We start from the raw sequence: 19,340 nt of genomic DNA on the forward strand, positions 1-19,340 counted from the left end.
CTTACTTTCTACTTCTTCAGAACAGTTTCCTCTACCAGTTTAGTTGTCAATGACACTCTCCTTTTTCTAGGCATCATGTAGGCTTGAAATGTTTTTGTCTCTTTTTCTTCCCCAACAGTCAGTCCCCAGAGTCTTTTTTTTTTTTTTTTTTTTTGTCTTTTTTCGTGACCGGCAACGGATCGCAACCCTCAGTGTCGCGCCCGTACCGGACCGGGACCGGCAACGGGATCGCAACCCTCGGTGTTGCACCCACTCCTCGCTCAGCCAGTGAGCGGCGCCGGTCTGTATGTGGGATCCGAACCCTTGGCGGGAGCGCCGCCGCACTCCCAAGCGGTGCACTGTAGCAGTGCGCCACTGGGCCGGCCCAGTCTCCAGAGTCTTTCTCTTTCATCTTACCACTAAGTATCACATGATGTTTTCTTCTCTAATGTATTCTGCATACTTTCACCCTGATTCTCTCCTTTTCCTAGGCAATCCACAAGGAAAAGTTAGGTACATTTACTTATCTCTTTGTCGTTCTTTGTGAACACCCCTTTTTTGTATGATCCATATTGCGTTGTAATTTGAGGTTAACAGGCAAGTAAAGCCCAACTGTGAGCTCCTTGAGAGCAAGAAGAGCTTGAAAAATTCCTTTTATGTTAGAAGTATTACTGGAATTAATATATGGTACCCCAAGGAGATAATGCCTAGTTTCTTCATATGCAAAATGTAGATTAACCACATCATTGGGATGCTTTAAGGATTCAGTAAATTAATATTTGTAAAAGTATGTTGATGTTTAATTAGTGATGGTAGTAGAAAAAACAGTTTTAATGTTCTTCATACTCAAACCTCTTATACCTTCTCAAATAGTTTCCTAAATTGCTTCATGTTTGTTAACTTTGCTTTCCCAAGTATGTTTTATAAAAGCCATTTCTTTAAACTTATTCTCTACCCCCATAACTGATAAGGTTGTTTTCAGTTAGTTAATATAAAAAAATATAAAAATCACGAAAGAAGTAAAATACATCGTCTTGAAATCCATTGCAGTTACGTAGAGATTGTTTAATTGTGAAAACTAGCATATGCCATTTGAGCAGTTTGTGCTCTGTTTTATGTAAAAATTGCTATATTGGTGATAATAGAAAGCATGTGCTTAAATGGGATCATGGCATGTTATAGAGTGAATAAAGTTAACATGTCTGTGGGGAAAAAAAGAAGGCCAAGGAAGTCAGAGAAGTATGAAGTGAAATAAGAGACATGGTGTCAAAAGCAAAGGTTAAAGGAATAGGAGAGAAAACAGGTGTTTGAGTAGCTCTAAAGGTATTGAGAAAGTTCAAGAAAACTGAGCCCACTGGAATTGACCTGGTGGAGATCCTTAAAAGTGTGTTAGTGAAGTGCCAAGGTTCCAATCCATGTTTGTTAAAGGGTTAAATAAAATGTTGGAATTTGAGATACAGATTTTCCATTTGAGAAACTTGACTATTAGCAGAAAAAAAGGGAATGAGGTTAGTGAGTTTAGTAAAAGCCTCTTTTAAGATAGGGGTACATCTGAGGGGATTATGATCACATAACAGACCAAATTCCAAGAATTTCTTAGAACTGTGCAGACCGTGCATGATGGGATAGCCATCTGGGGGTCTTTGTTGATAAACTGTTAAAAACGTTTCTAGTGTGAATAGCCACAAACATTTTCAGTGCTTTTTTGTTGGTTGAGTAAACCGAAGAGCATGAATGCAAAAGCAAAATTTGACGCCAAATCACAGAAGTTGCCATAAACACAGAAGTTCCCTAGTGAGGACACTGCCTGTGCCTGAATTTCATTTGTTTCTGCTGCTACCATTTCTTAATTTTTCCTGGTGACTAGCCAGATTAGAACTGTGAATGAAGACAAACTGGTCTTGTCCAGATGGTAGATGAGATATAGGTAACTTAGGTAGATGGAAAAAATATTTAGAGGTTTGATGTGATGATCTGGTCTGTCTTAGAATGGAAGATAAGTGCTTAACTCTTTTGTCATGGGGGTTTGCAACCTTAGTATATGCCTAAATCTACAGCTGCTCCTCATTTCCCAGATGGTATCTATGGCTGGGAGTACTTTTTACCATCTGCACTTCTCAAAGAGTTTGTGAACTCTTTTAATTATTGGAAATGGAAAAACTAATTGGTAAAGTGGTTAAATGATATAAAAGAGTTTTAAATTTTGAGTTAGAGGTTTTTACATCCTACTTAACCTCAACTTCAAATAAGATCAATGCTTTAAATACGTTTTGACCTTCATCTTTGTATATATCTGCCATTTTTGATATTTGTAATACTCCAAAATACTCCCAAATAACTATTTTGTATGTGGATTGGTATTTTGAGCCAAACTGCCAAACTCCTGCCTCCTTCCAATACTGTAGCAAGTACTGTTGTTGGCATACACGTAGAACAACTAACAATGAATGGATATGGAGTACAAACTTATGTGAATTGTTCCATTCATCTAATAGGCTTTTAAGTCGATAAATTATAGTGTCACAATTTGTAAAAGTAATTTAGAAAGACAAACTCTTAATGTGTTGTCAGTGTTTCCATTTATGTAAAACATCAAATAGTGGGAGAAGCAATTTACCAGTTAGGAAATACTTTCATAACTAGCTGAGAATAATAGAGTGACATCTGACTATGAAAAATGAACATATTCTCTGTCTAGGGAATTCTAGATTTGAAGTGTTATTAACTTTTATTTTTCCTTCTTTCAGGTTTATGAATCATAAATATATTTCCAAATGATATGTTGTAAATAGTATCTTCTAATAATCAGGAGATACAATACTTATTCACCATCTTTTTTCTTTAGGCAGGTTCTACTGGGGAAAATTCTCTAGATAGTTTGTCCATTTATAAAATTAGACACTTGCCATCTTTGCTCATTTTCAAGTTCTCTGTTTACAAAACTATTAAGAAGGTGTGAAACGCAGCCAAACTTCCCAGTTTATGGGAAAATGTCTGATGATTGCACTTCCTACATGTTCATTGTTCACACATGAAGAAATTTGGCAGCTGTGAGATTATTAAGTTTAGAGTATCCAAATCTTAACCCTCAGTGGGATTTTGGTTTACTGCTTTCTGCCACCACCATTTCATCCCCTTTTGTAACCATCCTTGCAGTAAATGTGATGGTGGCATTTCTTGAAGTTGGTGATCCTTAAAATTTCTGTTTTCTGTTTATCATCAGATGCTATGACTAAATTAGAGACCAGGAGTTCACCTGTCATACAGTCCTGTCTTCAGGCTGTAACATATGCAAACTGTTAAGAAGGTTCTTAAACTTAGAATTTTCAATAAAGAAGTTTTATGTTGGTGCCATTATTAAGAGAAGAGGGTAGTGGTGGTAGCTAACCTAAATGTTAAAATTATTTCAGAATTACTCTGCTAGAAAATTTATGATTATACACATAAGAGTTTGTAGCTAACTCTGACAGTAGTAAGAAAGTGGTTTCTGTGTATTGTTTTGGTGATTTAATTTTGATTTGATCTGGATTTTAATTCAAGTGATTTTTTTGATGTTAAAAACCACAAGTTCCTCTGTTTCTTCATGATTACTAAACATCCCCCATTTGGAAGAGTGAGATTTTCTTCTGAATACATGTATTACTTTTAGAGATATAAAGAGCTGAAGTTATTGAGAGAAAACAATGTGGTTTGTTAAGTAGATCAAAAGTCAGCAGCTCCTTTGATCCTAAATGCTACTGATAGTTAAAAATAGGTACTAGATATGTGCAAGTTTGGTTAACAAGGAAAAAAGGAGACAAAGAAATGGGGAGCTGGGGAGAACTACTGTGAAAGTAGGAAAAGGAAAAGACAGGATAGAAATAATTTGTACCAGTGCCATCAGCAGCGACCTCAGGAACTTTTCCATCCTCCTATAACACGACTATTTAGTGATCCAGGTTGATATTTTCAATATCTTTTACATATTTTTAAAGTCTGTTTTCGAAATGATGGTGGTAATAGTTTTCATCAACCTGAAGTTTATTCTGAAGAGTAGCAAAATTGCTTTTTTGTTCGGTAAATTCTTCGAATAAAAGGTTCTAGGAATAAAAATTATGATCACTATTGTCTCTGGTGATTATTCATTCTATAGTGGGAAAACTAAATTTAAAATTCGAAACTCTGTCCTTTGTGTTTCATTCACAGGCTGTAGAAGAAGAAGATAAGATGACACCTGAACAGCTGGCAATAAAGAATGTTGGCAAGCAGGTGAGGTGTACTGTAATAGGTTATGCAGTCGCTTAATAATATGCTCTTACAGAGTTAAAACTGTTTTAGGGCCTATATGATTTTTTTCTTTTCTATTCACTCTACATTTTTCTTCTGTTATGTAAATGTGATACTAATTTTAAAGGTCACTGAATTTATTAGATGTCAAATTCTCTTTGCCATCTCTAGTGAAGTAAATCACAAATGTACTTATACAGATGAGATATTATCTCTAGGGAAAATAATTTACTAGAAATAAATTAGGACACGTATTATCTTGAGTTAATTTTTTAAATACTATTTTTACTATAGATCAGGTAAGGTAATAGAATGGTAGATTTATTTCATATGTAACATTTTTTTTAAAGGATATACTTTATCAATGTGTAGGTAATCTTCCTGAGAAAGCTTAGAGCCCTATTGGGTTACGCTGAGTGGAAAAAAAAGGGTTTTTAAGTATTTGCTCTTTCAGTTTTCTATGATGGAATATATATTTTAATCTCTATTATCTGAGGGTGGGGGGAACACACCAACCAATTAAAGGAATCTACAGATTAATTAGACTGTTTTTTAAAGAATGTTGATTACATTTTTTTCCATTTCATGGAACATGGTTATCATATTGCTGATGTTGGCAGAATCTTGATATTTCAGATGCAAGACACTAAGCTGTCTTTGCTTTCAGCCATCCTACCATATGCTCTGATCCCATCACATCTCACAAGCTATGTAGGTTTGGGCCAGGACCATTCTTGGATGGGAAATCTCTAAGAATCACCCAGCTGCCACAAGAAGTAATGTAGATAACTGAGGGAAGCATGTTATCAATTCACTATAAAATCAATTACTCCAACAGAGCAGTAGGGGGAAAGGTCTGACTTTATCATACATCATAAATGAGGAAACCAAATCTCACTATATTTTGAATATTAGAATTTAAAAACAAGTACTTCCAAAAAACCAAAATGAAATATAGTTCATCTTATTTTCTCATCTTATGTGATATCACTTTTGTTGTCTTTTTCCACTACTTATTTTAATCTAATAGATATTAGATTACCAGCTTGAGCCTTACACTTTATAGAATTACTATAAAAATAGTTATTACAGTAACTATTTTTTTGAATAAATGACTTTGAGGCTGTAAATTTTTGATGGAGATTTTATTTAACAGCAGCAAATAAAAGGGCTAAATTAAAAGTGAAACTGAAAAATACATAATTGACAAAGTTTAATAATGATCAGAATCATTTTAAAAAATATACTAAGTACTTCACTGGTTTGGCCTATTGCATGGCAAAAGCAAAACTGTCTGTTATGGAATCAAATCAATATCATTTTCTCCTGCCAGTCTTTCTAAGTCTGTTTCACCTAAAATGCCCTAAGGCTTATTTTATAAATTTTAAAAAAATGCTAATATTGGGTCTAGTCACTTGAAATTATTTGTAGCCTGTTGTATATCTGGGTTGTTTAAGGAAATCAGCATATTAAAGTTATGGGTTAGAAAAATAAAGCCGAGAAATAATTCCAGTGATGACATTTTTTTAAAGTTAAGCATCTTGGGTATTTTAACAATAGCTTAAAGAAAATAATGCTTTAAATTAAAGCTCTTTATTATACACAGTATATATCCTTTATTTCAAAGCTTTCAAATTAGCTGAAATACTTCATTCAGCCTTAAACTTAAAAATAAGTTAAGCTTTTAAATTTATATTCCTTTATTACAATGCAGTTTTAAGCTTTGTTTTTAACTTGGTCTATTTAAAAAATAGATTTGGTCAGGTTTAAGTTAAAGGATTGCACCTATATAATTTTTTATATTTTTATTCAAAAATAGCTGCACGAAACATTTATTCTTAACATTTTAGAATTGATCCAAATTGTATTTAAAATTTCCAACTACAGTGACTTTTGATCCAAGAATATTTTCTGAATCATTAAAGCACTACTCTTGAAATATTAAAGTTATACAAAATTCTGATTTTTATCAAGACACAGAGGAAGTGGTGAGAATTCACACTGAACTCTTACCTATTGGTACGTTTGCTTTGAATAAAGCACCCTCTCATACATTCAAAATATGTGAATGGCAGAGAATATACACATGTACTCAGGTACATACACATAAATGCACATAGTTTTTTTTTTTTTTTTTACATCAGATAGTTTTGAGCTGTATAGAATTCCTTGTTACTCTTTATAAAAATCTCTGGCAGAGTCATAGCATTGATTGTGTAAATCTTTCATTGTATAATCTTTCATTACACAATCTTCCATTGTGTAATCTATTATTTTATTAGCTATTTAACTATTTTTAACATTCAGAAATCCTAAGAATGTAATAATATGTTAGGAAAGTTTGTAAAATATATATAAATTTAGATCTGGCTTTCTTCACCAATTTCCTCAGCTACTGATAAAATAACTAAGTAATATATTTACCAGTAATATGGTTCTTTTTTCTTTTTCTTTTTTTTAGGACCCCAAACGTCATTTGGAGGAACATGTGGATGTACTTATGACTTCAAACATTGTCCAGTGTTTAGCAGCTATGTTGGATACCGTCGTATTTAAATAAAGCAATGGAAAAAGCTATCAGTGATACCTTCAGTCTATATTCCTCTGTTGTTCCTGTTGCTCAAAATCAAGGGACCTCTGAAGGTGTATTTGGTTAAATGTAAGACATCTGGCTTCATTTACAGCACTGTAACACCTTCAGTCTCAGTTGTGCAATTACTTCATTTTCTTTAGTCAGGGTCCTCGCAGATTCCAAAATTGTACAAGAATATATCAAAGTGGACAAATTTTGTTAAGATCCCATTTAATATTTGAAGAAATCAGTAGCACAAATATATTTTGATTGTTGCTTACAAAATAAAATACATTTACAATCTATGTCTCCTGAGGTGTTTTTGGCACTGGGAGGAACTGACAGAATAACATTTGACAGTGCTCTAGAAATCTCACACGAAGATATGTTTCCCTTTGCATTTTATTATCTTAGAACACATAAAACATCAGTGTGATAACAAAACTTCACAAATGTAAAATGATTGCCATTAATGAGTGGCTACCTCATTAGAGAGTAACCCAGAAAAAATTTGACATATTTTGTTAAAAGCATTTGTCACGTGCTAATATTGTATACTCAGTATCTTGTTGACATATTATACTTTCAGGATTTCATAGGAATACATTTAAGAAGAAAAAAGGGGCAATTTTAATTTAGACTTTATTATGTTTTAAATGGGTACATTCCACCAACAGTTTTGAGACCAGCTGGAGTTGGTTGCTGCAAACTCTAGTAATCTAAGATAGCCAAAGAAGGTATAATGTCTTCAAAGCAAAATGAGAAAAGTAGCCATAATGTGAGTTTAATATAAACTTATAAGCAATAATTTTTTATTTTCTCTTGAGTTTCCCAAATTAACCTAGAAGTACCCAGTTTTCTGATAGGGAAAAAAATTGGCAAATGACAGTTTTCATAGATGACTTCACCCTCAACCTACTTCTAACCTGATGTACCAAGGTAACTGCCCCTGTTAATACTCATAGTACAGCACCTTACTGGGTACACCAAGGAGTATGGCAAATGATACGGAGACAAAGATTTAATTCCAGTCTGCACTCTTCTTTGTGAAAATATGGTGAGAATATTTCTAAGCGTTCATTAAAAGAAAGTTTTACGTGGGGATGTAGAATTTAGACGTGACCTACTATTATAATGCTGACCAATTTACTGTCCTACTTGAACAATTCTAGGCTCTCACTGGTTGCCTAATGAAGGTATCAGAAACTGAAACTGGAAATGGCTTAAATTTCCAGTATGTTTCACAGTGTCTTGGTGGAATAAGAGGTATTCTGAGCTTGTCCTGTTGTTTCTTCTTTAGCTATAGTGATAATATGTAATTTATGTAGGACATCTAATATATTAATTTAAGTTGTTGGGATTACATCTAACCATTTAAAATTAAAACATAAGTAAGTGATATAAGTGGAAGTTAATGGAAGTTTTCCTTTTGCTCAATTCATACTTATGTGCAGGCTTTTTGGATATGATTTTATTCCTTCATAAATAAGGTTTTATAACATATTTCACAGATATCGTTGATTAGTCAAGATTTTTTGTACAATATGCCCTCAAAAGAAGGCCTCAATATTCCAAGTGCTACTCTCAATATTAAGATTGAAAGTCATTTATTTTTTATTATTTTTTATTTTTTACTTAGTCTCCTGAAAATATCCTGAATGAGTACTGTGATTGCGGAGGCTCACACAGTGCCTATCTTTGCCCTTATTTGATCACTTCATCTTCCTGAACTCTCCATAGCCACATACCACGTTCTCCCACTTGGTTCATATTAGAGACATTCTCGACTTTAGAATGTTGTCAAAATCCCTCCTAGCAAAAAGCTACATTTTCTTTGTACATTTGGTGTCAATCAAAATCGGGGTGCCGGATTTTGAGGAGAGATGGAGTGAACGTACAGCTATTTTAGCAGCAGCCTGATGCCCCGGGCCCAGTTAGGCATTAAACCGACTTAATTACAAGCTCAATAAGCTGTTTAAGACTGTGTGTGCAAGTGCATGTACGTATGCACAGGCATGCTTATGTGAGCATCTTTACCCATCCACCATGCAAAGTTAAAGCAGCTCTGGATACCAGAGACCCTTTGGTATGTTTAAAAGAAGAAAGCAAAAAAAAAAAAAAAAACAAAAACCTCCGGAAGTAAAACTCCTCGCCTCTGCTGCAGAAATGTCCCTGCTTTCCTCTCAGACTAGTATGGGGCACTGAAAGCTCCAGCCTCGCTATTCAAAGAGTGATCTGCCTGGACCAATAGCATCTGGGTCTATGGCAGCTCCTTATATATGCAGAATCCAAGCCCCACCCCAGACCTACTGAATCACAAGAATCCTGATGTGGCTCATACTCATTTTAAGGTTTGAGAAGCCCTGTACTATAGAAGTATAGTTCACAAGCGGGTGTGGTGATCCTGATGAAAGCTTTCGTTTTCCTTCTTGTGCATTTACAAGTTCAAGGCATAGCATGTATGTGAGACATCACTGAATTTAGTACTGGAAATCCAAAGTGGGTCAGAGTGTTTATCTCCTCATTCAATCCCTTAAGAACTCTGAGGAAAGTGCAGTCTGTTCTTTTCATCCTTTAACACCTTAACATTTCATTTTATCATTCTTCATCAAAAACAAAAACAAAACAAAAAAACCAGTTCAGGGTGCCAGGAATGGCAAAGTCTCAAAAAGCGGCCAGGTGGAGTTTCACCTCGCACTTTCGGCTCGGTGTACCACTGAGGACGGAGAAAGAACGTCTGAAGCAGCGGAGGGAGAGGCACTCAGGGACAGAGAAGTTAATGGTCAAAGAAAGCAGAAAACAAAAGTGGCCCAAGTAGGGCAAAAGCCTTTCGTGAGGACAAAGGGCGGCGGATGGTCAAGGGCAGAAAAGCAAGTGGCAAATGGTGTCATAGCTACTCTCCCCTTCCCCTCACCTCAGCGCCTCAGCAGCTAAGACGCTGCTTATTTATCAAACTCTGGCCAGGAGCTGAGGTTTGCTTTCGAAAGGAAAAATGGGCCTGGCTTTATTTTTCTCCCAGGAAATTGTCACAAGTCTGGGACATCTGGTTATCAACCTGTCCAGCTCAGGGCAGCCTGCGCTGAGCCGTGCTCGTGGCGCTTTGCTGGAGGCCGCAGCTGGTGCCCACTTCAGCCAAGGCGCCCAGCCCCCTCGGGGGGCGCAGTCTGGGCTCAGCGCTGACCGCTCTTAAAAATGCACCACAGCGGCGAAGATGCGAGTCTGATTAACTCCTCTCTGCCCATGCCCAGGGCACACCCAATGTCCCCAGCGCTGCTCTCCCTGAGGGAGCTGCCCCGGGCCAGGGAGGGCAGACGCGCTTGCTCGATGGCAGAGGCTCCACCGGGGTGAGGTGGCCAGGGCGCGCCTCCGGCACTGAAAGAGTGTGTGCCCCTGGCGTCTGCGCCAGACGCGGCTCGCCCCGCGCTCCCTCTGTCTCCCGGGCCGAGCCCTCCCGCCTATCGGCCAGCCTGCGGGGCCGAAAGGAGCTCTTTGCGCTCCTCCTCCTCATTCCCGCGCGGCTCGGCGCTGCGGGAGTGCAGGTTGGCGAGTGCCCGGCCACGGAGCAGCAGCTTTGGGCGGATGAAGCCTCTGCCGCTCTCAGCCTCTGTGCCAGGCCGAGGGCTGGGATCCTCTGTAGAGCCAGTACTATGAGATCTCTTCTCCCTACACCTCCGGGTCGCTTTGAGCCTCGTGCTATTTATTTGTGCCAACATCCTTTTAAATTGGTTCTTTTCCCTATTCTTCCTTAGTTTCTTCTTCCCTTTGAAATTACTGGCATGAATTCTTTTTCTCCCCTACAGATTATATAAACATTAAACATGCGCGCCCCCCCCGCCCCCCCACGAGTCTTCGGTAACAATCACTGCGTTGACACCACTTCCACTCTGTCTTCCCAGATCAGCACTTCTGGCGAGCCCATTTGCACGGGAACTCGGTCCTCTCTTTTCCTGGCGAGGCTTTTGAACCTGTCGCCAAGCCAGTACCTCAGAGAGAAGGAAGTGCAGTGGGACGCGAAGGATGCATGGCGCCTGCCCCCAGTTAGATGCTCTTCAGATAATCTGCAACCAAGTTCGCTGATAAAATATTTAGTAAAGACTCGGTAAACATCACTGCAAATACATTAAGGCATTTCAGCCCGACAGCTTATGATTATTTCAAAACTTAAAAAGGAGATCATAGATTGTCACTGTTTCTGTGCTCAACCAAGAAACTGAACCTTCCCGAGGTGGGTGGATTGGTGGGTGAGTTGCTGCTTTTCGGCCCCTCTTCTCCCCCTCCCGCGCATCGCTGTGGCTCTCAACAGCAGTGATTTATTTATTTATGTATGTAGTTAAAAAGGTGGGGGGGGGGGACGCCGAGGACACGCAGGACCTGCTCACAAAGCACCAGCTCAGGTGTTGTGTGCTTCTGCATTAACTGGAAAAGACAGACTCTGGAACTTTTACAGGGCGAGAAGAGGCCACCGGCTCGCGCTTTGTATACTTTGCACTTGAAATCGTTACATTCAACTGAATATTTGGCTCATTCAGATCCGAAAAGTCTCCTAGCATCCTCTCGAATTCCCTCCTCCGCCCCTCTGCTTTAAAGGAGGAGGGAAGTGGGGGGAGGTAGGAAATGTTTAGTAAATTTCACATCTCTGAATCTTCCTAAAGCAGTGGTCACAAAGCTTAAAGGTGACACAACAGTGCTCACGTAAACCAACACACACTCCCCACCCCCAAGCCAACAATAAAATCATCCCCTTCAATTTGCCATGATCGTCGCGACCAGGAGCCAGGTGATTATCCTAATTAATGTCTATCTAATTAAATTACTGTCAGCAGTTAACCAATGGCAGGAGCCGTTTCATCGGCTGCACAAGCAGCAAGATCAAAAGTGAGCCTTTTCTGATTGCTGCATAGTGTCAATTGGCCAATCTCTTCTCCCAGGGAAAAAAAAAAAGTAAATCAAACCTTTGAGAAGCATTTGCTGGTTGAAGTGCTTTCTCTCTAGTGAGGGGGTCTGTGGATTTCTAGTTTATGATAAATAGGACTGTAAAAACCAGGGACGGGAGGGCGAGTGTTCCGGTTCTAAAGCTATGCAGCTGGAGCACTGCCTTTCTCCTTCTATCATGCTCTCCAAGAAATTTCTAAATGTGAGCAGCAGCTACCCACATTCAGGCGGATCCGAGCTTGTCTTGCACGATCATCCCATTATCTCGACCACTGACAACCTGGAGAGAAGTTCACCTCTGAAAAAAATTACCAGGGGGATGACGAATCAGTCAGATACAGACAATTTTCCTGACTCCAAGGACTCACCAGGGGACGTCCAGAGAAGTAAACTCTCTCCTGTCTTGGACGGGGTCTCTGAGCTTCGTCACAGTTTCGATGGCTCTGCTGCAGATCGCTACCTCCTCTCTCAGTCCAGCCAGCCACAGTCTGCGGCCACTGCTCCCAGTGCCATGTTCCCATACCCCGGCCAGCACGGACCAGCGCACCCCGCCTTCTCCATCGGCAGCCCCAGCCGCTACATGGCCCACCACCCGGTCATCACCAATGGAGCCTACAACAGCCTCCTGTCCAACTCCTCACCGCAGGGCTACCCCACAGCCGGCTACCCCTACCCACAGCAATACGGCCACTCCTACCAAGGAGCCCCGTTCTACCAGTTCTCCTCCACCCAGCCGGGGCTGGTCCCCGGCAAAGCACAGGTGTACCTGTGCAACAGGCCCCTTTGGCTGAAGTTTCACCGGCATCAAACGGAGATGATCATCACCAAACAGGGAAGGTAATGCTACATTCTTGGCTGCCGCTGCTCCAACCGCGGCCCGGGGGCAGGTGCACCCAGGTTGTGATCGCCGCGGCAGCGACGATTTGGGGTCGGGAGCGGAATGGAAGGTGCTCTGGTGCGCCCTAGAGTTGGATGGTTTTTGAAAAGGGGAAAGTGGAAGGGATAACGGCCACGGTGATGTTGGTGGGGGGGACCCTGCTCTAGGAACGTGTTCAGAGAGCCAGTCTGTGGTCGGAAGAAGGCGAGAAACAGGAAGAGCGCCGGCCGGCTGCCGGAGTGATGGGAGGGACGCATCAACGCCCGCAAGCACGGACAGGTGGAGACGCAGGTCGCCAACCCAGCTCTCTACCTGAGCAGTCATACCTGCCGACTCCCCTCTCCAGCTAACCCGCCGCTCTCCCCGAGTCTGGTCTCACTTCTTTCCCTCTCCCACTACCCCTCTTTTTAACCCAGCAGACATTCGCTCATATTTGCCTCGAGAACAAGTTTTGCTGTCTGGCGCCCCGCTTCTTGCATTTAATCTTTAACATTTATTTTCTTTTCCCTTGTTTTCTCCCCCCCCCCCTCTTAATTTAAATAGGCGCATGTTTCCTTTTTTAAGTTTTAACATTTCTGGTCTCGATCCCACGGCTCATTACAATATTTTTGTGGATGTGATTTTGGCGGATCCCAATCACTGGAGGTTTCAAGGAGGCAAATGGGTTCCTTGCGGCAAAGCGGACACCAATGTTCAAGGCAAGTCCTTCCAATTAACACGTTTTCTTGACACTTATTTAGGTGAGAATGATTAATTAAAGCCTTTGTGGACTGGCTCGAGCGACTTTTAAAACGATCGGCCAATGACTTCTAAAAGAAAAAGGGAGACAGGGGGACAGAATGAGCTGCGAGAAGGGGGAGGATTCTACAAAAGCCATTTTAGTCATCCCCAGTTAATAGAAAGAAAGCACGGCCTAAAAAAGCCCCAGCTAATAGGCCTGGCAGTGGAGTAAGGTGTGTGTGTGTGCGTGCGCGTGTGTCCTATGTGGTGAGGACTTGAGACTGGACAGAGCCCGGGTCATATGTAAACAACGTATTTCTTTCTTTAGGAAATCGGGTCTATATGCATCCAGATTCCCCGAACACTGGGGCTCACTGGATGCGCCAAGAAATCTCTTTCGGAAAATTAAAACTCACGAACAACAAAGGAGCTTCAAACAACAATGGGCAGGTCAGTGGCTCAAGTGCTCGTGTTCTCTCTGTGTCTCTCTCACACGCATACCACGCATTCCTCCCTAACATCCAGTCCGTCAGTTTAAAGCAGCACGCGAAACTGGATACGTTTCTTTGCTTCATTAAAAAAGACTTTTAAAAAACTCTATTTCCACCTTCCAAGATTATATTAAATCTATAAAGTTCTTTTGCCCCCCACCCCCATCCTCGGCCCAATTCCGGAGTTCCTGTCTTTGCCAAGTACAAATACTGATAGATTTTGAGAAAGAAATCCACACGATCTGCCGGTTGTGAAAATCTTTGTTCCTCCTTAAAGGAGGGTTAGGAGAAGGGCCCTGAGGATCTACCTGGTGGCGGGGCTCCGTTTTCCTCCGGTGCCCCAGCGGATCCTCGCTCCCAGAGGTACGAGGGCCGGTCTGCCCCAGCCAGGCGAGCCCCACGGTCAGTTAGCCGGGGCAGCGGCTCCAGCTTTCTCCCGCTGGCCCGCGGCTCGCAGCCGGGCACACACTGCCACGCGCCCAGCCACCGCGTTAACACGCCGCCCCGCGATCCCCTTTCTCTCCGCCGGACAGATGGTGGTTTTACAGTCCTTGCACAAGTACCAGCCTCGCCTGCATGTGGTGGAAGTGAACGAGGACGGCACGGAGGACACTAGCCAGCCCGGACGCGTGCAGACATTCACTTTCCCGGAGACTCAGTTCATCGCCGTCACCGCCTACCAGAACACCGATGTAAGGAGGCCTAGGGGCTGGGCGCGCGGCGGGCGGCACAGACGTCTCCGGCACCTGCCGGTATCCCCCGGCCATCTCCGACCGGCCGCTAGCTAGCAGCACTGACATCAGCAACAGCTGGCTCTGCCGCGCGTTTTAGGCATAGACCTGGAGGCCTGCAGGCACCCTCTCTAAATACCAAGCCGGTGGGAAAATGCTTCCTATTTGTCTCCGTCGCGGGACACTTTTGAGGTGGCCAGGATTTCTAAGGCCTCTTTTTTTAGGAGTTTTAATTTGGTCCTCAAACTAGAAAAGATTAAAATCTGCTTTTTTTAAGTCCCTTTTTTTTCCTTTAGAAAACAAGCAGATTCCCCCCTGCATCTTATTCTTGGCAAGCTTTGATATTAAAAAAAAAAAAAAAAGAAAAGAAAAACCTCAGAACTGATGGCTGAAATGACCAAACATCACTGTTCTGGGAGATCAAAAGAACATACACATTCATATATGTGAAAACTACATCAAATTACTGGGAGCTACGGAGTGAGTTTTCTAACACATGAACCTCTTCAGTATCTGCAAGTTTGCAAAAACTGATTTTAGTGGTTGAATTGACTACTAGAAGTGATAGAGTTTTGTGTGTGTGTGTGTGTGTGTGTTTTTACTTAAATGAAAATATCAGAAGTGGAAACACGCTTTTAAATCATACCTGATTTTACCATGCAACTTGCAGTTCCTCAGGTTGTGAATCAGAAATGACCAACTTTTAAAAATATGGTGAAACGCTTAAAATAGGCAACATTCGGTGATAAATTCAAGTTCCCCTTAAAGGTTTTGTTTGAATAAGTGCATTGTGTGTAACAAGCATTTTAAGAATGCGAGTTTTAACTTATTTAGAACACATAGGAGAGCTAATTGAAAGCAATCCTTTAGTTTTTGGCATCATTACTTTAAACATGTTTATTATAACTTTTATGATTCTTCCCCATTTTTGCCTTTCCAGTCATTCCTTCAAAATTTTCAGTTAGGGAAACCTTGCTATTTAATGAAATTGTAGGCCTTAAGCCCCTGTGAAAAGTGGCAGATGATATATTCTCAAACACCCAATCTTCCTCTATAAAAGGTGAGATCACATTCATCCTTTTTTCTCTTTCCCAGATCACACAACTGAAAATAGATCACAACCCCTTTGCAAAAGGATTTCGGGATAATTATGACACGTAAGTAATTTTGCACCTTTCTTCCCAAATAGTTATGGATTGGGCTTGAAAGCAAAAGTGGATTGTTATGTAAAAGGCTTTTGAAAGCTAGAAAAGCTAGAATATGTGAATACAGGGTTATTTTAGAGGTTTTTTTCTTTTTTTTTTGTTGGCTCCTCTTCTCTGGTGACCTTGTGGCTAGGTACCTGTATGGTTTTGGTCAAAGATTTCCTTCACCTATTTTTAGCTTTCCTGTGAATTACAAAGTTGCTGGCAGGCCTCTGGGGCTGTTCGGCTGGCTGGCTGGGGAAGTTGCCCTGGTTCCCAGGTGCCGGTGTTTTAGGTGATGCTGCAGATGCTCAGCTCAGATTGTGTCTGAAACGGGCAATTCTGCCTGAAAGTGCATGTGGCTCTGGCAGTTGTTACAGTCTCCTTGGCATATGTGACTTTTTATTTACCCATTTCTGAGTTTTATGTAACAGCATTTCTTGTGCAAGTTTATTATAGACTGAATGTGCACCCACCACAGGCAAGTTCATGAGCAGACCACCGTCACAGTTATTGCAGGCTTTGGAAAGAACTCAGATGCTGTTGCTCTGTATTATTTATAAGCTTCAAAAGAAAAATATTTCCTTTTATCTTTTGTACCTAGGTGTGTTTTAATTAAATGAGTTGCTTCCCTTTTCTTCAGACCTCCCTTACCTATTTGTATCTCTTTTCTATCAAAAGGCTGTTTACCAGGGGCAACAGTTGGTGTAAAATGAATGCTTTCTGGGCTTGTTCTGGAATTCTCACTTAGGGGTCCAGTCATAGTGCCTAACAGTTCAGATAATGCTATATAGCAAAATCTAAATCTTGATTGTGGTGGTTCCTCCACTTTTTTGGACCATAAAAGGGTAGGGTGCATACATCCTAATTTCATGGCTTGCATTGAATGCCTGGAATAGAGCTAAAAAGTTGAAGTTGTTTTGGCTAGGAATAGATTGTGTGGAGAAAGGGACAAGTGGCTGCCTCCACTCCATCTCCAGGCAGCTATCAGCCTTCTCTCCTGATAATTTATAACAAATCAAAAAGAGCCATTGATATTGCTGCCTATAACCCTTATATGTATCCCTCAAAAGTAGTCCAATCGAAGCAGGCCTCTTCAGTATAATTCCCCGGAATAAAAACTTGGCTGCTCTAGTCCTCACAATCTAAAAATGTGGGCCCGGCACAGTGGAAAGTATGTGGCCCAAGAGACCAGGGATGTTGGAAGAGAGTCCTGTAGATTTTGAGCTTTTAATTTTGTTGTGAACATCTGTTCAAAAGCATTTTATTTCACACAAATCAATTCAGTAATCCCAAGAGGGTTGGGAGCTGGATAGGCATGTAAATTGTATCTTTTGCAGATTGCTTTTTTCTTTTTAAAATATTGTGGTGGTAAACAGAGAAGATATTTCACCTTGCTAGTTATGTTCCCTTCCTGCCTCCGTCTACTTCTCTTATTTGAAACTGGAATTAAATTTCAGGAGGGAAATTATGTGCAGTAAGCAGAATAGATCCAAGTGGCCACAGCATAACTCTCACCTGCCCCTTTCTCCTCTGGCTGCCTTATGGAAAAGCCACTTCCCTTCAATTTTTACATTACTATAAATTTTAAATAAAAAGCCTCTTTACTTATACAAAAAGATACTTTAGATTTTTAGGGAATAGGGAAGAGTTGGATGGCTTATGATACTCTCCCTTTCCCCTTTTATGTATGTTGGTTATTTGGATCTGGCTCAAATTTGGAGGAACAGGAAGAAGCATAAGAGTTCAGCGGGTACTAGGAGGTTGCTTGGCCACTCACCAGGGAATCTCCTCTCCAAAGGATTAAGATCTGACAAAACTGAGGCTCTCCTTCAAAACAGTCTGTTGACTAAAGATTAAAACATTTATGTGTGAGCTAAATAAAAAGGGAGGCATGTGTGTATGTGTATGAGAAAACACTTCTACCAATCTCCATCCAATCCCTGGTTCCCTCTCAATACTAATGGGATTTTCTAGGCCCAGGGCCTAAAGTTAATCTTTGATTATTTTATCTAAGGTGATTCCCAATAACAAAATCACTATTAGTGATTGGGCAAATTATTTAACTTCCTATTGCCTCAGTTTCCTCATCGGTAAAGTGGGATTATAATAGTACCAGAAGAGGATCGTTGTGAGTTAAATAAATTACTATCTGTACAGTCCTAGAGACAACAGTGCCTGGCATAGAGTCAAGCTCTGTAAGAGTTAGCTATTGTTAGTGCCCCACTGCTTGAAAGAGGTTGATAACCATACTGTAGGAGTTTGCTCCAAACTTTTTGCTAGTAATGTATCAAAAGTTGGGAAGAGAAAGTCAAAGTAAAGAACACTTTTTCTTTGTAAAATAATTTTTTTTGATAGATGACTATTGTTTCCAAATAGTAATTCTTGTTTGTATTAGTAGAGGTGGGCGTTAAAGTCGACGTAGGGGAAACAATAGACTAATAAGTACTTCGGAGGCTTCCAGCAGCAATCCTGGGGTCTCAGAAGACTGGAGAAGAAGACCAGTCTGATTATTACTAGGACGTGCGCGCGCACACACACACACATGCACTTGCTTGCTTTTTTTCCCTAGAGGTTTCTTAAACTATCTATAAAAAGGAGAAGATAAATCACCTGAGCAATTAAATGGATACAGGAGGTCTTAAGAGGGTGGAGGAATGGGTACCTTAGAAATTTCTCCCAGAAACTCTTACCACAGAGGAAAGGCCCACTGAGCAAATAGCACTTTCGTCTCTGGGTAAATCCACCTCAATATGTATGCATATGTTAGAAGTAGGATTAGAGTCCCCTGCTGTGCTCCTCTCTCGTCCTCCGTACACCTGGCAAGAGAGAGCAAGAGGGAAGACTTTCTCTTGATGCTGTGTATCTTGCTCCGTTCCCTGCACAGGCAATTGGGCCCCTTAATAATTCCACGATTTATTTTGGGGAGGATGCAGGTCTCCATCCTGTACTGCAAGTTACAGATGGAGGAGGTGGGGGTGGACGAAAAGTAGAGGTGGACTCCCCTTCTGCCCCGGAAGGGACCTCCGCGCCACCCCTCGGTTCTCTCTCCCCCTCCCCCGCAGGATCTACACAGGCTGCGACATGGACCGCCTGACCCCCTCGCCCAACGACTCGCCGCGCTCGCAGATCGTGCCCGGGGCCCGCTACGCCATGGCCGGCTCTTTCCTGCAGGACCAGTTCGTGAGCAACTACGCCAAGGCCCGCTTCCACCCGGGTGCAGGCGCAGGCCCCGGGCCGGGCACGGACCGCAGCGTACCCCACACCAACGGGCTGCTGTCGCCGCAGCAGGCCGAGGACCCGGGCGCGCCGTCGCCGCAGCGCTGGTTCGTGACGCCGGCCAACAACCGGCTGGACTTTGCGGCCTCGGCCTACGACACCGCCACGGACTTCGCGGGCAACGCGGCCACGCTGCTCTCCTACGCGGCGGCGGGCGTGAAGGCGCTGCCGCTGCAGGCGGCGGGCTGCACTGGCCGCCCTCTCGGCTACTACGCCGACCCGTCGGGCTGGGGCGCGCGCAGCCCCCCGCAGTACTGCGGCGCCAAGTCGGGCTCCGTGCTGCCCTGCTGGCCCAACAGCGCCGCGGCC

General features: G+C 41.8%; 2 protein-coding genes across 3 annotated transcripts in view; both read left to right on the forward strand.

Annotated features, from left to right (window-relative positions):
- PSMD14 (proteasome (prosome, macropain) 26S subunit, non-ATPase, 14) overlaps positions 1–7,122 on the forward strand; it is a 96,472-nt gene extending 89,350 nt beyond the window's left edge. For both annotated transcript variants that reach the window (XM_008573164.1, XM_008573163.1), the window contains 2 exons: positions 4,165–4,227; positions 6,707–7,122. In XM_008573164.1, the coding sequence (XP_008571386.1) occupies positions 4,165–4,227; positions 6,707–6,805 (162 nt within the window). In that variant the 3' untranslated portion in view covers positions 6,806–7,122. The remainder of the gene's footprint in view (positions 1–4,164; positions 4,228–6,706) is intronic.
- Positions 7,123–11,763: 4,641 nt separating this feature from the next.
- TBR1 (T-box, brain, 1) overlaps positions 11,764–19,340 on the forward strand; it is a 10,492-nt gene continuing 2,915 nt past the window's right edge. The window contains exons 1-6 of the mRNA XM_008573165.1: positions 11,764–12,586; positions 13,170–13,324; positions 13,675–13,796; positions 14,371–14,529; positions 15,664–15,725; positions 18,818–19,339. Of these exons, the coding sequence (XP_008571387.1) occupies positions 11,895–12,586; positions 13,170–13,324; positions 13,675–13,796; positions 14,371–14,529; positions 15,664–15,725; positions 18,818–19,339 (1,712 nt within the window). The 5' untranslated portion in view covers positions 11,764–11,894. The remainder of the gene's footprint in view (positions 12,587–13,169; positions 13,325–13,674; positions 13,797–14,370; positions 14,530–15,663; positions 15,726–18,817; position 19,340) is intronic.

The sequence above is a fragment of the Galeopterus variegatus genome, unplaced genomic scaffold (genome assembly GCF_000696425.1).
Source record: "Galeopterus variegatus unplaced genomic scaffold, G_variegatus-3.0.2 Scaffold883, whole genome shotgun sequence".
Taxonomy (NCBI): Eukaryota; Metazoa; Chordata; class Mammalia; order Dermoptera; family Cynocephalidae; genus Galeopterus; species Galeopterus variegatus.